Genomic DNA, 20,574 nt, shown 5'->3' on the forward strand with positions numbered 1-20,574 from the left:
CCTTTTATACATTTTAAGAAATTTTAGTTTTTGTGTTACTACCCCAACCTTCCATAAGTGGGTCAAAAATGACCCGGTCAGGTTGTTTTCTTGAAATATCTTTATAATGAAATTTTTGTAGAATTTCATATTCCAGGTATTCCTCAAAAACACGTTTTTGATATCATGTCATTAACATTTTTAACTTTTATACATTTTAAGAATTTTTTGTTTTTGTGTTACTACCCCAACCTTCCATAAGTGGGTCAAAAATGACCCGGTCAGGTTGTTTTCTTCAAATATCTTTGTAATGAAATTTTTTTTATCGTTTCATATTCCAGGTATTCCTCAAAAAACAGTTTTTTGATATCATGCCATTCACATTTTTAACTTTTATACATTTTAAGAATTTTTAGTTTTTGCGTTACTACCCCAACCTTCCATAAGTGAGTCAAAAATGACCTGCATACATTTTCTATGGAATCCAATAGGAATCTTTGATTCTTATCAACTTATCAACTCCTAAATATAATACTAAATATCATACAAGTGATTATTCCTAACCAAAATGGCAAAATTGGCATAAAAACGCATTGATTCTAGTATCGGTCATTTTTCACCCACTTATGGAAGAGTGTAGGGTCCAGTCACTCGTGCATCTCATGGTTAAATAATTAGAAATGAACTTTTAATGTATAGTTTTTCTTGGACAGATCCTGGCTGTTTGCATCAACAGAGCATCACATGCTATACATCTGATGTCATATCTGCTGCAAACATTTAGAAAGTTTTCCACTGATTCTGTTAAAGCGCATGAAAATGGGTGACATCGCCTTGTAAAAAGAATATACACTAAACTGACACAAATAGCAGGAGTAATTTTCACAGACTTTTTTTCAAATAAGGAGCATAAAAAAGTAGTCAGTATTTAACTTGCGCTATGAACTGAAACTTGTCAACACACCAGAAGGATGTGCTGAGCAGAGACTGCATTGACAGTTTGATTTCGAAGCAGTGACTTTGTACCATCCATCCTACAGTGACGAGCACACATCCAATCGAGGGTTCTGACAGTAAACCTCGGCTAATGCGCTTCAATATGCACTTTGAATTCCAAGAAATGAGACTGCAAGTCTGACTCATCTCCGTAAACCAACTCATATTTGTTTAGCGCCTCTGAACGACCTGGGGCCCTTTAAATTTGCCTTGCATTCATTACAGCGTACTCTTCTAATTAAACAGTATATTCAGCATGTAAACATGAGTTGCGGGAGCCCCTCACAAAGCTACAACCATTCATGATTTCACGACTAAAATTAGTAGTTAGCCTGCAAGCACCCAGGCAAATACCTTTTGTGCAAGGTACCCCTGAATTTTTGGCTCATCTGATGTAAACTGATTCCCCATAACGTCTGTAAAGTCACAAGACTCTGAAGCAGGGAAGTGGAGTACTCAACTATTTATCTTAGTACCTCGTTTTACACACCAACATGACACCCAAGGCTGGTAACTACTGAATATTTATTTGTAATGGTAATGGTAATGGTTTTATTTCATTTGAACATGCATCAGATTACAATTGAATGCATCACATAATCAGTTCACAGTTCCACATGTCCAAAAGGAGTAGGAAGAAGCAAAGCTTATTAAATCCTACCCCTCCATCTGGTACTTTTACAATCAGTAACTGTTACATTTGTTCACTTCCTGCTTTCCATAATACATTTTAAGTTTTTTTTTTTGTTTTTTTTAAATAATGTACCTCGTACCGAAGTACGAGGTGATATGACCATCCAATGACATAATGGGTACCATAGTAAGTGTCAATATAGTGATATATCAGGGCTCGACAATAATGATGTACCGATGGCCCGGGGCATTTGTTCACTTCCTGCTTTTCTAATATAGTTTAAGTTTTTTTCTTTTTAATTTTATTTTTGTCACGTACCAAAGTACGAGGTGATATGACCATACAAGTTTTTAAAATTTTAATTTTAATTTTAATTTTAATTTTAATTTTAATTTTAATTTTAATTTTAATTTTAATTTTAATTTTAATTTTAATTTTAATTTTAATTTTAATTTTAATTTTAATTTTAATTTTAATTTTAATTTTAATTTTTGTCACGTACTGAAGTACAAGGTGATATGACCATCCAATGACATAATGGGTACCACAGTAAGTGTCTACAATAGCAAGTTTAAGTACTTGTGATTTTAGAAATAAGGAGTTAGTATGTTCTCTGTAGGCGGCATTATGAATTATCCTTACTGACCTTTTTTGCAGTACAGTTCTAATTGTAAGAATTTGCTAATAAAGACAAAATTACACAAACTGACATCAGTTTGACATAACATTATAAAACACAGAGAGATAGATAACATATATTGTAATTGTTTTTGTAGTGTATGCTTATAAAGCTTTTTTTGCTACTGAATCTGTAATTTATTGTATCAAACAGCAACAATACAAATTCCAATTACCTTGTAATGCTCCATAGCGGCTCAATACGCTGGACTGTGGGGTCTTCTATGTACTCAAAGGACAGACTACCTGGAGCCCTTGCCCGGTCCACCCTCAGACTGACTTGCACTTGTCCCGCTCCAGTCACAGACGGAGCCGAGAAGCAAACAATCTCTGAAGTGGTCCTCCTATGGGAGTCACAGGAAAGAAGGATTTAATTCCGTGTTTGATTGCAAAACCTTGGCTTCACATGGATATGATGAGCGTTGCATGTGTGGGCAGAGGCGTCATTATAGCCTGTCCCATCTCGGCCATATTACTGACACATTAGGGATGGAACGCTGTAATTAGAGGGCGTTCGAGCTAATGGCTCGTTGCCTCGACCCTCCTGGCTCGCACCGTGTCACGTTTTTAGCTTGAAATGGATGCACACAGAAAAGTACCCGCTATTGTGGGTTTCATTGCAAACAGAATGGAAGTAACACAGTATGTTTATCATGCCTTTTAACTCACCTGTACAGCTCGCAGGTTTGATTCCCAAAGTATACATTCACGGAGCTACCCGCCCCCAGGTTGTCTCCGACAATGGTGACCTTAGTGCCTCCAGATTCGGGCCCTCGGCCTGGGGTCAGCGCCAGCATGGAAGGAGTCTGTTGAGAATCGATAATCAGAGATTGTACTGGAATAGGATTTTTATGGATTTTTTTGGAATAGCTTGGTAAACAGATTTACAAAAGTCATGCACAAAATAAGACTAAAACGGCATCCCAACAGCGGGAGCAATTAAATAACAATTGTGCACACAGACTAATAAACATGATCTTCCAGAGCAAGCACTCCCTAATCAAGTATTCTATTGCTTTCTTCTCTACTTGAATTACTGAATGAATGGATTACATTAACATGTGTTCTCGTCTGCACCAAATAACAAAAAGCACATGCATAAATTTCATATTTAATGTCAGAATTACCACAAATGAGTAAAGCTGGGAGGATTGAGTACGAAGTTCAGGTCTACATTCGCCGACACAAAGTTTTACAGGACCCGGTGTACTTCCTTTAGGGCCGGCCACCATCTCACACACGATCCTGGCACACAATAACATCATCAGATAACACGTCATCATCCATGCAGACACCGGTTGTACTATTTATGATGTAAAATTGTTATCACCATCAGAAAAAAACCTAATAAGGGCTTCCAATTTCCAATTGTACTGTGGCAATAGTGCTACTCGGTCGAAATGTGACAAAACACACTCATCCCTCGGGGCTGCTGTCTCTGTGATTGAGGTTGCTTTCATAAAAGTAGTGGGTCAGCATGGAGGACCATCTTTCTTCCTAATGGAAAACATCTCCAGAACCCATGTGATAAACTACAACCCTCCTCCTTCCCTCCATGCGCTGCATGATCGCCACCCAACTATTACCTGCAGTTGTCATGACAACGTAGGGGCTTCCATAATAAATCGACGTTGTCTCTCAGGTCAATAAGATAAAACTTGAATGAATGAATGAGTCATTAAATAAGTGACCGTACACTGAAATGAATGTCTCGAAGAGCAGTACCGTCATCTTTCACAGCGGTGAATCGCCGCCGCCGCCCATCCGTACCCCACCGAGAGTTTTCTCATTTTCCTTTGGCGTTTTTTTATTTTTACAGTATTTTTTTTTTTTTACAAGGTTATAAATGAGAAAGCCTTGCAGTGTGAGCCCAATCACATTACATGGCTGTGAGAGAAACACATGGCTAACAGATTGTCCCTCCAGTCAGCTACATGCCGTGCATTTCAATTACAGCCGCCAGCCTCCTAACAGCGACTGCACAACCGCACAAAGGCCGTCTCTTCCTTTTGCCTCCGGAGCCGCGGAAAGCCCCTCCCTCCCTCCCGACCGACTACATTCCAGCAAACGGATTTAGCAAAATAATTGCATTGGATTTATTTACACACAAGGCGTCTCTCTTACTGTTCAGCAGTGATGTAGCCCTCCTCTCGAGGGATGCATTGCACCCCCGCCACTTTCACGTTGCCCTCCAGCTCGGAGAAGGACAGGCCCAGGTTCAAGCCCTGGATGGTGACCAGTGTACCGCCCTCTAGAGGCCCTGCAACTGGGCTCACCTACATAAAGAAAAAATGGACGAGGTTACATGACTTAAGTTGACTTTTGAGATTCATTCATTCATTCATTTGCTGGTGCTGGAGCCTATCCCAGCTCTCTTTGAGCGAGAGGCGGGGTACACCCTGGACTGGTGGCCAGCCAATCACAGGGCACATATAGACAAACAACCATTCACACTCACATTCATACCTATGGGTGTAGCAATTGATATGACATATTTTTTACCAGCATTAATTAAATGCAAAAATCCTTACATCAATGGACAGTTTTGCCCAGTAATTGAAAAATTGGGGCACACTGCACGAGTGGTTAGCGCGCAGGCCTCGCAGCTAGGAGACTCGAGTTCAATTCCACCCTCGGCCATCTCTGTGTGGAGTTTGCATGTTGCATGCTTGTGTGAGTTTTCTACCGTGTGTAGAAAATGTCTGTTTACGGCCAAGATGAGCTAGCAAAAAATAAACGTGTTTATCGTATTTTTATACTCAGATCCTGCACTTTCACATCGAGCATTGTAAAACGCTCCTTTTAAAAAAAGCGCTAAAACACATTGCGGTGAAAATATACTTATCCAGTCCAAAACGCAAACACACAAAACCGCATTAAAATGCTAAACCCCGCTAGCTTTTATTCACATTCTATTTGAGGAGTTAAGGAGTTAAGTGCGCCAACAAAACATTTCAAAATTCAAATCTCATTCATTGTCATTAAATTAAAAAAGCAGCAATATTTTTAGGCCCGACCAGTCCAGGGTGTACCCCGCCCTCTCGCCCGAAGACAGTTGGGATAGGCTCCGGCACCCCCTGCGACCCTCGTGAGGAAAAAAGCGGTAGAAAATGAATGAATGAATGAATAAATATTTAGGCCCATTCAAGATCCTCTATATAAGAGGAGCACTCTGCCTGCTGTTTTTAAAAGGATCTACTACAAAACACTAGTCAACCATCTTGACAGGAGTTTTTTAAGGATGTACTGCAAAAAAAAAAAAAAAACGCTAGTCAAAGATCATTTATATGACAAAAGTGCTGCAAAAATCCTAATCACTTACAAAATTTGAACTAAAGTTGCGGGCTGGTGGGCTGCCAGTTGAACATCCCATTTTCTTATTTTGCATATAGCCTAATTATTCGGTTATTTATTTATTTATTCGGTTATAATAATATTGTCCTAAATGGAGTTATAAAGTCGTGTCAAAGATCCTCTATTTGACAGAAGTGCACTGCCACCTTTTATGGACACAAGGTTCCAACCAGTTTCCATACGGTCATGTGAGCACCTCTTAATATTTAATCAGCAGTATGCTAATGCTTACACTGATGACATGCTGATCTTTATCAAGCATGATGTTTACCTTGTGAACTGCCGTCTGTTACCGTGTTAGCATGTAAAATTCATCCAGTTCTCAATGGCAGATGGAGTATTTATATGATGACTACAGTTCTACTACCAGACGAAGACATAATATTCCACCCGTGCTAGACTCACTGTACTGGATACATCTTGTGGTATATGTAGTGGTAAGGAAGTACTGTAGTTTAACATGTTTAACAAAGTTACAGTATATTCCACAACATCTCTCAGTAATCTATACTGGACGGTACCAAAGTGATGTAAATATTATCAAATATATGAATAAACAGACCTCAGTGATACGTGGGTTGGTACACTTGACGTTGGCAGCTGAGAGGTCAAGCCAGCGGCTGGCGTACGGAGAGATGGGGGGGCAGTGCTGCTTCATTGTGCATCTGCCCTCGTTGCTGCACCAGCCGCACTGGAACTTTTTCTCCGCTCGCAGACACATGCCGCAGCTGTCCCGCTGGGCGCTGCATTTGTACAAGTGCACTGTGGGAGGACGTTGAAGATTAACAATAAGTGGAATTGTAAAATATTCTGCAGTACACCATTGTGGGGCTGAAGTTACTAAAATGTTACCAAAAATACACTGTATATAAAAATATACCAAATATTAATCAGTTGAGCTGCCGACTATACTGTAAACCGGAATGTTCAAAGTACTTAAATAAATGAAGTTATGCATACTCAAAGTTCTTAAAAATTTTGAATGACTTAATTACTTAATTAAAAAAACAAAAAACAAACAAACAAACAAAAAAAAACCTTAAACTGTATTATGGAAAGCAGGAAGTGAACAAATGTAAGCGTTGCTGATTGTAAAAGTACCAGATGGAGGGGTAGGATTTAATAAGCTTTGCTTCTTCCTACTCCTTTTGGACATGTGGAACTGTGAACTGATTATGTGATGCATTCAATTGTAATCTGATGCATGTTCAAATGAAATAAAACCATTACCATTATGTCAAGTTTATTTAACATGTTGTTCCATTTTGAGTACTTTTAACTAATATGTTTTGATTAAATTCAACTATGGCTAAATTAAGTAAAATTAACTTAAAAAACATAGTTTACATACAACTTAAGTCACTGTAATTCCGAATGCTCAAAATAATGAATTTGTATAAGTATAGTTAACGTTTTCTTAAAAGTTCTACTTATAAATGTTTAGTTGCCAGTTAAATTATGTCTTTTCAGTTTATTTAACTTGTAATTTTTGATTAATATGAACTTTTTGCCAACTCCAAATTGTCCATAGGTATGAATGTGAGTGTGAATGGTTGTTTGTCTATATGTGCCCTGTGATTGGCTGGCCACCAGTCCAGGGTGTACCCCGCCTCTCGCCCGAAGACAGCTGGGATAGGCTCCAGCAACCCCCGCGACCCTCGTGAGGATAAGCGGTAGAAAATGAATGAATGAATGAACTTTTTGCAGATTTGTGTAAGCTACTTAAAATAATTAACTTGTAGTTACTTATATAAAAAGTATCTATTAAACATGAATACATCAAACCAAGAATCAATTAAGAATAAATTATTGCATCAGATACGTAGATTTGTACTGTGTAGGTTACACAGAGTTGAAATGAGAACGGAAATTAAAGAAGGGAGAATGCATGGCAGAGAGAATGTGAAAAAGAAAGCTATTTCTCTTTTCACCCCAACATTAAAAAAGTATATCTAATATCAAGTTCAAATATTTCAGCTCTGATATACTCAAATGTTTGCGTTTATGAACTTGAAAAAAATGTGATTGCCTCACTTTTTTTTTAGTTCTGCTAACTTATTGGAGAATACGGTGTATGCTGTCCATGAAGTATGCAGATAATTGGGTCAATGAAGCAGCCGAATTATGAATTTGACCTTGACTATCCCCGCCTACTGATTGACATCAGCCATGATAGCTCATGTGACCAAACGTGAAGCGCCATCCTTCACCCTTGTGACACATCAATGATGGTCTGCGTCTTGATAAGCTCTTATTGGTATTGTAAACTTTCCGTGCGAGCCCTTTGGGGGGGGGGGGGGACCCATCCATCCCGTGTGAATTGAGCGCTTGGCACTCCTCGAGGCTACATAATGACGGGAGGGCAGAAGCACCTTTAATCTTCTCAGGATTGTCGATGATGAAATTGCCGTTCCACACAATGGCGAGCTCCACTGCCAGGTCGCTGATCCTCACACCCTCGTACGTGTACTGAAAAAGAGAAAATGGCCTTGAGTGGAGAGAGTCAAAGCATGGAATGAGAGAGAGAGAGAAAAAAAAAAAAGAAGCCGAGAGGATAAAAGGGCAGCGTAGAGACGAGGCTTTTAACCATCTGTCATTTCTGCCGCGGTTGTCCACAAACCCTGGCTCATCATCCACGTGTGAGGAAGATGACCTTTGAATGTATTGTCACAAGCGACGGGCCTTGCATTGTAATTGTGTGACAAAAGGGAAATATACCAGCATTCATCTCCGGCATATCGCTCTTGTTTGGTGGGGATGACACCTCCAGTTTACAAGGCAAGGTCACGGAAGTCATAGTTTATTTGCTTTCTATTTCCTCTCCATCCCTCCAGCAAGTCTCTTCATTTTCCTTTACTGTCCTTCCTCCCATGTCTTTCCCTCTTCCTATGTTATCTCCCACTCTCTCTCTCGCTCGCTTTCTACGTGAGCCTAACACTTCAGTCGGACAGCAGCTCTTATCCACAGACGTCTGTCAAACAAGTGTTCCGGGCCGTACCGAGCTGTTCTGGCACTGGACGCTGGTGCTGTTGAAACGCAGCGCCGTAACACGTTGGCTGACACCCTGCACGTTCACCACGCACTCGTAGCCCCGCTGGCCCGACTGCGGCTGTGGGAGATTCCGGGCCTTCAGGGTGATGGGTCGCACCTCACCGGCTGGAATGAGAATTTCCCCAGAGTGGAGAAGCTGAGGGCAATCCTGTACCAAAAAAAAAAAAACATTTTCACAATAGAACCTCTATATCAGGGTTGGGCAAATTTTTTGACAGACTATATATATTTAATACATGCAAACTGTTTTAATTCTAACAGTCCACTTGGAATAATGAATCCGTCATATATTCTGTCCTTTTTTTCAGGAGAACTTTAAAAATCCGACCCCATCAAATAACGGAATATTCATTCATTCATTCATTTATTTTCTACCGCTTTTTCCTCACAAGGGTTGCGGAGGGTGCTGGAGCCTATCCCAGCTGTCTACGGGCGAGAGGCGGGGTACACCCTGGACTGGTCGCCAGCCAATCACAGGGCACATATAAACAAACAACCATTCACACTCACATTCATACCTATGGACGATTTGGAGTCGCCAATTAACCTAGCATGTTTTTGGAATGTGGGAGGAAACCGGAGTACCCGGAGAAAACCCACACATGCACGGGGACAACATGCAAACTCCACACAGAGTTGGCCGAGGGTGGAATTGAACCCTGGTCTCCTAGCTGTGAGGTCTGCACGCTAATCACTTGACCGCCGAGTAATTACAATATGCAAGCATCCCCGACTACAACATGACTACATGAAAGTCATGTTGCTAGCTTGTATGTTAAATTTAAATACTTTGTAAGCAACTAGCGGGCCGGATTCAAACGCTTAGCGGGCCGCATGTGGCCCCCGGGCTGTAGTTTGCTCACCCCTGCTCTAAATGGTAACACCTCCACTCGTATCTTGTCATTAACATGTCATTAACTCATTTACTTCATAAGTGCGGTTTGCTTTTTCTTTGGCTTTTCTGTGACGGCACCACAGAACAATAAAAGTGATGGTGAGGAACGCAAAAAGTGATGCCAACAGTAAACAGGAAGTAATTGCCGCATTGCAACAACACCGTAACATCTGTCCAGGCTGCTCAGTACAATATTGCTAATAAACAAAAGAAGCAGAAAGTGATATATGCTGCAAAGTTAGCTATGTCTATTCTTACAATGAAAAAGTAGTCATTTTATGTTTTGAACCTAGAAATGAAGTATTCAGTTTTAGTTATTTAGTATTATTTAGATATATATATATATATTCCATGCTGTCCATGTACTACTATATCGCCCTAATATAACAATCTGCATGCATGACGCATAGATGTTTTACATAACCATTACTCCTCAATCTGTTCCTGCATCTGTCTTGCTGTCTCTGTCATCATCTGTAGTTTTATAAATGTCAATATGCAGATCAGGGATTAAAGAAATATTTCACAAATCCAAATAATATGCATCCCACATGCTAGTTTTTACAGCCATACTTGCATCCAAATAGTATTTATTGAATTTCTTGTTGTGAAATGTATACTGTGTTATGACATCAGGCAGCTGTAGTGTAGTTTTATGAGCTCTTTGGTTGTGCATTTTAATGAAGCGAGTGTGCAGCATGTAGTACCTCTGAGGCGTTGACTCTGCCCTCCTGGAAGGAACAGCTGCTTGGGTCATGGGTGCACATGTTACGGTATTTACACCAGTGACAACGAAACGTGCTGTTTACACAGGACAGACACCTGTAGGACAGAGACATTAGTGCTGGTTAATTGGTTGTTTTCTTCTATGAGAAGGGCTATACAATAACTACAGAAAGGGTTGACACACTTCTTTTTAGTCTTAAATATAATTACATTCAATCATTTTGCCAGAGGGTTCACTGTGACTGTCAGCAGACTCGGATTAATCCAATGTTTCTCAAATTTAAATTAATTAATTTAATTTAATTAACACCTCCCAACATTTTAATGTTTTTCTACATGACATTCCGTCGAAGCAATGCAGTTGCATGTTTCGGAGGATAAGTCGCAGGACCAGCCATTAAACTACACATTGTGCACTGAGATTGTACATACACTATAGAGTTTTTTTTTAGATGTATGTACGCTACTTGTACATCAAGGCTTCATTCCCTCCAGAAGTACCTACTAAACATCACACGGTGACAGCATCGTTCTGCAAACACATTCCTGCCCCCTCTCCATTACGTGTTTGTCAGGCAACTTATTGTTCCACTTTGGAGATTCCTGTGTAGTCCATTGTAGTGCTTTACTTTAGCCTTGACAGCACTGATATCACCGTAACCATGGAAATGAATTGGCCCATTGCAAAGAACTTACGATATTCAGCATTATCCGACTATACTGTGTGAAAAGAATATACACTGTCAGGTGGGTTCAGCCTGTAGTAAAATTGCTGTAATAAAATTATAAATTAATTAATTTAAATTAATTTAAAATATTTTTTAATTAATATAAATTAATTTAATACGTTTTAATTAATTTAAATTAATTTAAAATAATTTAAATTAATTTAAAATAATTTAAATCAATTTAAATCAATACCATTAAAATGTAATTATAAAACCACAATCAGCTTTCCAAAGCAATAAACGCCACAAAATGTGGTCCAGTCTAAGTCCAATGTGTATCATAATTAGCTGCTGGAGGCCAGCGTGGACATGGACATACCGTATGCGTCTTTTTGTCAAGAATATGCATAGGAGAGAGCAAAGTGTTTGGAGGTGAGGTATTAATAGGCCAGAACTGCCATGGAGCTCCAAAGTCAGGATAATTAATTGCGCAGGGTGGTGTGATGCTGGAGGTGACTGTACAGGAAGAGGCGCCCGACCCAAGTCGGGAGCCGCACTGGTCTTGAAATATTCATCACAGCGGTTCACAGGGTCACCGTGACGCTAATGAAGGCCGTATATGTATGATGAGCTTCCAACTGCTCCCTCTAATGACTTAATTGGGTATACTCATGTATTTATGTGGCAGTCAAAGGGCCGTTAGCATAGGTGGTGCTCGCTGCCACTACGGGCTAATTTAACTATGAATACTCCCATCAATCAATGCAACCTCGCTGGAGTAAAATCATTGTGCATGTCTGAATCTAGCTATTATGTGCTGGTGGCTCAATGTCATTTACTGGATGGGGAAAGTTCAGTTAATTGTACATTTCAGGCTGTCGGATCAAATCAGAGGAAGTGAAATAGAAAATAACACCCAAGCTCTTGATGTTGTAATGTTGTACTGGTCAGAGTAGGGACAAATTGTATAAAGAAAACGTCACGTGCACGTGTCAGGTCCCACGGGTGTGTATTAGAAGTGAAGACGAAAGCTCCTTGCTGTATTTGAAGTGGTCCACTGTCCACTTCACAGTCCACTGTGAAGTGATAGGCGTATACACGGGGTGGGCTCATCCAGCTATGGATGGCAGCTCAGAGGAGGTTTTTCATGGGTGCCTATCAGAATATTTTAGTGCTACCACTAACGATTAATCTTCGAACTAATGACTAATGAACTATGACTAGATGACTAATCTAAATGAGTCATAATGAATAAAAATCAGTTTATTACGTTGTGTTCATTTTTATTTCGAATTCACCTCAAGATCCCTAACACAAAATGTCACTTGTAGTGTGAATAAAATAAATAAATTAGCCTACTTTTGTTAGAAATTCATTAAGTAATATATTTGGTTTGCACTATACGTACAGTAGAGTATACCATATAAAGCATAAGTATCTGCATTTCCATAAGGATATGCCATATTAGTCAGTCTGGACTAGCTTAAATCAGGGGTATTCAACTAAAATACTAATAAGTGGTTCCTCAGTTTTCATTATTAATTTGACGAAACAGAAACTTATGAAAACTGAGGCAATATTTCCCATTGGAAATTAATTTATTCATTTTCTGTAAGCTTATCCTCACAAGAATCATGAGTGTGCTGGAACCTATTCCAGCTGTCTTCAGGCAAAAGGCGGGATACACCCTGGACTGGTCGCCAACCAATCACAGGGCACAAATAGACAAACAACCGGGAGTACCCGGAGAAAACCCACGTAAGAACATGCAACTCCACACAGAGATGCCCGAGGGTGGAATCAAACTTCGGTCTCTAAACTGTATGGTGCTAACCACTCGTCCACCGTGCAGCCCCCATTGGAAATTATGTACAGTAAATCCAACAGTGAGTCAGAAATAGGGTGTTTTCTTTAGGCATTTGGGCATTTCACAGAACTATACAGCACTGAACAAATGGAGTAGTTTGTTACGTGCAATGTTGGTTGAACACAAAGACAGTATACAGAAACCGAGGCAACACTTGGTTTGATTTATACAATGGAATATTGTATAAACATTCCAAAAGGAGTAGGAAGAAACGGAGCTTATTTAAACCTCGCAGTTCCACTTCCTGTATTCCATATGTATTTTTTTGACGGTATGTCCAGATACAGACAATTCATTTTGTCAAGTTAATTTACAAATCGTTCTCCATCCATTCATCCATCCATCCATCATGATGTGTTTGTGTCACACACCACCACATCAGTCATGCATGTTACCACATACAGTCCGATTATCCAGTGTTTCCTGCCCAGTCAAGACATTGATCATATATGATCATATATCGGCATGGTACAATATGAACATAACAGAAGAAAAAGTCCTCTTTAAATGACTGTTTCATACGCCCTCCAGGTACCACAGTACAACAGAAACATCTCTCATTGTACAACAAACACAATTATCAAATGGTGCGCCTCAGGGAAAAGTTGTGTTTAAAAAAAAATGTGCAGTTTAGTATAATGATGTTCTATTTAAGGATGTGATGGGAAAAAAAAGCTGCTCAGTCATGGATGCTGAGGGCCTCGTCTGTGGCGTTGAACATGAACTCCTCATCATGGACCAATCTAAGTTGATGACTGATTTCTTTTTTCTTTTTATAGCTTTGTTTGTTCTCATTTAAACCTGTTAGCCAGTAAGACAGCCAAGTTCAAATCCAAACAAACAGACTGTGACAAATGCATCATGTTGACTTAAATGGAAGCTGACAGATGAATTTAGCTCAAGAGTTTATCTAAGAGCTTCATCTTAAGAGTGAGCATCAGTACATCAGTGCCCTGAATTAAGTTGTCTATTCTCCATCCAGTGAGAAAATCAGAGAGGAGGACGAGGAGGAGGAGGAGCGGTTAAGGCGTCCGCCATACTCACATTTGATGTGTGCTGCAGTTGTAGAACTTCACCTCCGTGCTGGCGATCATTTGACCCGTCTCCTTTGAGTTCAGTTGCAGTTCCACGCCAGCCCAGTCTGATGGAAGGGAGGGAGGTAGACGTACATCAAACGTATGAAAAATAGCGTCAAAGAGAGGTGAGAAGGAGGCAGGATGAAAGGAGTGAACAAATGACAACACCGAGCGGAAAAAAGGAGGTGTCCAAATGAGAAACAAAATGTTCATGCGTTTATCTCGCTACTTTAAAGAGCCACCTGGCGTCTGCCTTTTTCTGCAAGAGCACATTGCTGTTAGGTGAAAACTTCAGAGGATTACTGCACTCCGAGGAGACAAACTCTTTGCATATTAAACAAAAAAAAAATCGGATGTCTTTGTTAATGTTTTCAGTATTAATATCATGTTTGGGTATCAAGTCCCAACTTGGAAGTGTGGATTCAGCAAGACGTGCTCTTTTTTAATTCGGCTTATCAGCGCCTGCTCACATACACAATCCCTAGTGAACTGCAGTTAGCATTTTTTCAGTGCATTAAAGTCTGTGCTTATTTGTAATTACTTGCCGTGCCTTAAGACGACTTGATGTTTTTGTTGGATGATACGCCTACTACTAGGGGCTGCACGGCGGTCGAGTGGTTAGACCTCACAGCTAGGAGACCAGGGGTTCAATTCCACCCTCTGCCATCTCTGTGTGAAGTTTGCATGCGTGGGTTTTCTCCGGTTTCCTCCCACATTCCAAAATCATGCTAGGTTAATTGGCGACTCCAATTAATGTGAGTGTGAATGGTTGTTTGTCTATATGTGCCCTGTGATTGGCTGGCGACCAGTCCAGGGTGTACCCCGACTCTCGCCCGAAGACAGCTGGGATAGGCTCCAGCCCCCCGCAACCCTCGTGAGGAAAAAGCAGTAGAAAATGAATGAATGAAAGGATACGACTACTACTAGGGGCTGCACGGTGGTCGAGTGGTTAGCGCACAGACCTCACAGCTAGGAGACCTGGGTTCAATTCCACCCTCTGCGATCTCTGTGTGGTGGTTTGCATGTTCTCCCCGTGCATGTGTGGATTTTCTCCAGGTACTCCGATTTCCTCCCACATTCCAAAAACATGCTAGGTTAATTGGTGACTCCAAATTGTCCATAGGTATGAATGTGAGTGTGAATGGTTGTTTGTCTATATGTGCCCTGTGATTGGGTGTACCCCGCCTCTCGCCCGCACACAGCTGGGATAGGCTGCAGCACCCCCGCGTGAGGGAAAACCGGTAGAAAATGAATGAATGAATGGATACGACGACTACTCAAAACAACTACCCTCATGTCCTCCTTCACTACATCCATAAACAACCTTCCTCTACGCTTCCTACCTGGCAGCTCTAAACGCATCATCTCTCCTCTGGACATGTCCCAACCATCTCAGTCTGGCCTCTCTGACTTTATCTCCAAGGCCTCTAACATGTAATGTTCCTCTGATGTACTCGTTCCTGATCCTATCCATCCTGGTCACTCCCAGTGAGAACCCCAGAATCCTCATCTCTGCTATCTCCAGTTCTGCTTCCTGTCTTCTTTAAAAGCCATGTAGCATTGTTGATGCTACATCAGTAACATTATTATCTCCATTCTCTGTTGGATGTCACCTTTTATCCAAGTTAAATGAGAATCCAAAGATTACAATGTTAACACAAATCACATTCATAGAGTGACAAAGCATCACATCACATCCGATAATTACACTACTAGTTAAAAGTTTGAGCACACTTCAAACTTTCGATTGCTAGTGTTGCATAACTAAACTATGTCAGTGTGAGTCCTAATTATGTTCTCATGAATTGGCACCGCACTATTTGGATTACTATTGGCTCACAATGTCCAAATTAGTTGCTAAGTCCCGCTCGTGTCCCTGCAAAGACGTTTTGTTTAATATTGTCTATGTTTTTCAACCAATCTTGCTCAAATTTGTGGGTACATTATTCTGCGGTGATTAGGCTTAATGTCCTACAGTTAAAGTCAGTGTTTTGTTGAGCGCATTGAGCTGTGTGAGAAATTTCAAGTCAGCAAGACTTATGGGGTCAAAATGTTGGTTTCTATTAACAGTGCCAAAGTGATGTGTGTATCAGAAAAATAATAGCACATACAATGCAGATGTGGTGCAAATTTTTACAGATGTGTGCAGCCGAAGAGTTTCACAATGAGGGTCTTCATTTTTAGCACCAGTTGCACCACAAAAATTGCTTTCAATACTACAGCGATAATCATGAATACTACCTATAGTCCATTTTGTTTCTCTTTGTATTACACTTCTGTTGTGTACGTTAACCATGCCTCTCATCGATTTCTTGGAAAGACAAAATTTATATAATTATAATAATAATTTACAAAATGAAAAAAAAAAACCATTTACAAGCACCTTGTCCTTCTGGTATCAGAGGAACTTCCTTTCCAGCCGGAGACAGACACATGACCCTGTTCCCATTGACGTGGCCCTCCACTTTGGCCTGCTTCCCAAATGAACATGTGATCCCAGTAGAAAGATCCGGAACGTTGTTCACCTCCAGCAGAAGCTACCAGAAAAAGAAATACACCTTGATTAGCTACAATAAATGTGTCTTGTAGTAGATTAGACAAGACTGAATGTGTATGATGAAAGTAATCTATAAGTTGTCTAACTCTAACCTAAATAAATACTGCGGCTAATACAGTATATAAAGAGTACAACCTTCCTATAGATAGTATAACATGGCTGTAAAATACTACTCATGGTGATTGCTCGTAAATATTTTCACTGTGAGAGTGACGGCACAGAAATGGGGGAAGGATGCAAAGCAAACTCACGGGGACGCTGTGTGCTGATACGGCAATGCTATCTGGGTGAGCAATGACCTTCACACAGCGGTCAATGTCGGTGGCGAAACGGTAGGCTTCATCCACCCTCGGGCAACGATCCCTCCTCGAGCACCTGTAGAGTAAAAAGAATACCGAGATCAGGGCAAAAATGCAATCAAGAACTTGCAAATTACTGTGATTGGGTGGGTGTGCATGGAATTATGCCCCGCCCCACCTATTCGTATTATACCAATACAAGGGAATTGTGCCACATTTGTGTGTGTCCGTGCACTCATACTAGCTACACATACACCAGACTTTTGGCATGAACTAGTACTGGTACCCAAGTACTGTAAAACCGGCCTCGTGTGAGTACACCCTTAATTAGAAGTACACCTTAATCTGCTTTAATCTAGGCCAGTGATTCTCAACTGGTGTGTTGCAACCGTTTTCAGTGGGTTGCGGGGTATTTTTTTATTTTTTTAAATTTTATTTGTGCAAATATATGAAACATTACAGTGCATTTTTTACATCAATCAAAATATGACTTTCCATTATTTACATTTGTATTCAACTATCTGATCACAAGCCCAAAAGGAGTAGGCTGAAGCAAAAGCTAATAAATGCCTACCCCTTTTTGCAAGATATAATCATGTTCATGCCACAGTCTTGTTTTCCCCTGTTATTATTATCATTGTAATATTATTGTTATTATCATTATCATTATTATCATTATTGTTATAATCTTTATCATCATTACCATTATTATCAAAATTATTATAATCATCATTAATATTACAATTTTCATCATTATAGTTGTAACAATTTTTGGATTTTTCTTTTTTTTTTAATTATTTAATTTTACAGACTTCATTGCTTCTTGTAGAGTGCTGTATCATTCCATCTGTTGTTTTCTGAAATCCGCAGTATTTGTGCTTTTATTGATTTTATTTTTTTTATTTTATCAACAAATATTTGACACCTACTTCCTCAGTAAGTTTTTTAAAATAGCTTCTTGCCTGTAGCTATTTGTACATTTTTGTTTCTTTAAATTAAGAGTTTATACATAGAGATAGATTAAATAGATTAGAACTAGTGCAGTAGGAGGTAATCCCTGTGCTTATACATTGGTTCAATGTTTGATCCATTACGCCAGAATCATGAGCAACCCAGCGTAATATTTGTGATGATTAAATCTCTCAGTTTTTTTTTATAGCAGATGTTTAGGGGAATGACGCTCCAATTAGGAAGTATCTAGACTTTGCTTCTGAAGATTCTTGTCCCCTAGATGAGATGAAAGTGTTTGAATTTGCTCTAATTCTCGCCATTTTGCTTCAGCGTGAGGAGGATTGCACCAAGTAGCGCAGCTGTGCAGCTTCATCTAATCTTCACAGCAATTCTAATGCATTCCCATCTCTGACCTTTAGACAACTTGGAGTTTGGAGTTGTATTATTGGTCTTTTCTTTATCCAAATAAAGTCTGAAATCTTTAATCAACTGTTTTGCTGGGACTGGAAGAGAAAGAGCAACTTGGGCAACACATTCAACAATATCTATTGGATTGTACATGTTCATAACAATCAATTTTATATCATATATCATATTTTTTTAAATATCATATATCGTTATTTTTTTGAGTAGGGTCAATAATTTGAGCATTGATTCATTGAGGCTTTTCTCCGGGTACTCCGGTTTCCTCCCACATTCCAAAAACATGCTAGGTTAATTGGCGACTCCAAATTGTCCATAGGTATGAATGTGAGTGTGAATGGTTGTTTGTCTATATGTGCCTTGTGATTGGCTGGCCACCAGTCCAGGGTGTACCCAACCTCTCGACCAAAGACAGCTGGGATTTTTTTAAATATTTAATATTGTTTCACTTCTCATCCACATCCATGTGCAAATACTCTTATTTAATTCCCTGTATATAAAATGTACTGAAAACACTAGGGGTGAAAAACATAGAATCTATATCAGCCGATACTTGCTTAAAAACGCTGATACCCTCTGCCTACACTAGACCACTGTGCCGCCCTGTATTTTTTCAATTATTTTTTTTATTAATGAATTCATGAATTCATTCATTTTCTACTGCTTATCCTCACGAGGGTCGCGGGGGGTGCTGGAGCCTATCCCAACTGTCTTCGGGCGAGAAGCGGGGTACACCCTGGACTGGTGGCCAGCCAATCACAGGGCACATATAGACAAACAACCATTCACACTCACATTCATACCTATGGACAATTTGGAGTCGCCAATTAACCTAGCATGTTTTTGGAATGTGGGAGGAAACCGGAGTACCCGGAGAAAACCCACGCATGCACAGGGAGAACATGCAAACTCCACAGAGAGTGGGATTGAACTCGGGTCTCCTAGCTGTGAGTTCTGCACGCTGACCATTCGACCAAAATTTTTCATTAATAAATGTAATTTATTTCTGCACTATTCCGTGTCGCCGCTTGTCACTGGAGAGTGATAGTGGGTCCCGCAACCAAACCAGTTGAGAACCACTGACTGAGACGCTGAATCTCAATTCTTGATTGTAGCAATTGTATGCTTTCAACTTGGTGGGAACACTTTAGCGCTAGGCCCTTGTCTGTCTCCATTGCACAAAGCAAAGTAAGCTTATGATTTGCGACAAAAAGGAGAACATTCATCCATTTTAATGCCTCCAGTTCTAGAAGAGCGGGTGTGAACCTGATGCTGAATCTTTTGAATGAGACATGACAGGAGTTGTGTATCTGCAGCTTCACATGTTAAGAGGACCGGCTAGGCTGCAACACAAGCGTTGCAAATAAACAAAAGAAGAAGAGTCTCAGCAATGGAGAGCTGAGCTCAATGTGTTGTGGCTTCATGTGGTCACGTTTTTTACCGCCTCATCAGCGACAGAAGCCACTTCAGAAGCTCTCAGGTGCTACTGACGGTGCTCGGAGAGCCCAGACGAGTCTGCTGTAATTACAGGAAAATATGAGGGCACAATGGAAAGACGGTGATTGCTTGGTGTCGCCTCAGCTTCTTAAGAGGGACTGAGAGGGACCGTTCATCAGCTGAAGTACCACCGACTAAATAGACTCCTGTTTTAATCATCAAGTTTTGTCTAACTGGGGCCATTTGTTCCATTATCCTTGCCGAACCAGGCCCCTTGTCCCCTCAGCAGGTGTCCTTTCATTTAGGGACAGCTCACTCTGCCATGTAAGTGCTCCACAAAAAAAACGCATTTTTAAGCACAATTTGGACCTCTCCCTACATGTAGCTATGAATCCATGTGCTTAGACTTTGGTACGTTCCTGTTAATTTCTTAAATGGGATGCAGTGTCTCAGGCTTGGTTAAAGGACCTGTATAGGACCTGCAAGAGTGTGAGTCCAAGACCTCACAGCTAGGAGACCCGAATTCAATCCCACCCTCGGCCATCTCAGTGTGGAGTTTGCATGTTCTCCCTGGGTTTTCTCCGGGTACTCCGGTTTCCTCCCACATTCCAAAAATATGCTAGGTTAATTGGCGACTCCAAATTGTCCATAGGTATGAATGTGAGTGTGAATGGTTGTTTGTCTATATGTTCCCTGTGATTGGCTGGCCACCAGTCCAGGGTGTACTCCGCCTCTCGCCCAAAGACAGCTGGGATAGGCTCCAGCTCCCCCGCTACCCTCGTGAGGATAAGCGGTAGAAAATGAATGAATGAATCTTATGGTAATGGTTTTTAATTTCATTTGAACATGCATCAGATTACAATTGAATGCATCACATAATCAGTTCACAGTTCCACATGTCCAAAAGGAGTAGGAAGAAGCAAAGCTTATTAAATTATTAAATCCTACCCCACCATCTGGTACTTTTACAATCAGTAACTGTT

General features: G+C 40.3%; 1 protein-coding gene across 2 annotated transcripts in view; it reads right to left on the bottom strand.

The window, feature by feature from the left end:
* LOC131105943 (plexin-A2-like) overlaps window positions 1–20,574 on the bottom strand; it is a 91,314-nt gene that overhangs the window by 21,823 nt on the left and 48,917 nt on the right. For both annotated transcript variants that reach the window (XM_058054500.2, XM_078798643.1), the window contains 11 exons: window positions 16,733–16,856; window positions 16,308–16,461; window positions 13,893–13,989; window positions 10,295–10,409; window positions 8,640–8,840; window positions 8,014–8,110; window positions 6,204–6,403; window positions 4,412–4,563; window positions 3,415–3,532; window positions 2,957–3,093; window positions 2,464–2,631 (listed from right to left, as the gene is read on the bottom strand). In XM_058054500.2, coding sequence (XP_057910483.2) covers window positions 2,464–2,631; window positions 2,957–3,093; window positions 3,415–3,532; window positions 4,412–4,563; window positions 6,204–6,403; window positions 8,014–8,110; window positions 8,640–8,840; window positions 10,295–10,409; window positions 13,893–13,989; window positions 16,308–16,461; window positions 16,733–16,856 — 1,563 coding nt within the window. The remainder of the gene's footprint in view (window positions 1–2,463; window positions 2,632–2,956; window positions 3,094–3,414; window positions 3,533–4,411; window positions 4,564–6,203; window positions 6,404–8,013; window positions 8,111–8,639; window positions 8,841–10,294; window positions 10,410–13,892; window positions 13,990–16,307; window positions 16,462–16,732; window positions 16,857–20,574) is intronic.

This window comes from Doryrhamphus excisus, linkage group LG18 (genome assembly GCF_037039965.1).
Source record: "Doryrhamphus excisus strain RoL-2023G ecotype Guam linkage group LG18, RoL_Dexc_Guam_v1.1, whole genome shotgun sequence".
Taxonomy (NCBI): domain Eukaryota; kingdom Metazoa; phylum Chordata; class Actinopteri; order Syngnathiformes; family Syngnathidae; genus Doryrhamphus; species Doryrhamphus excisus.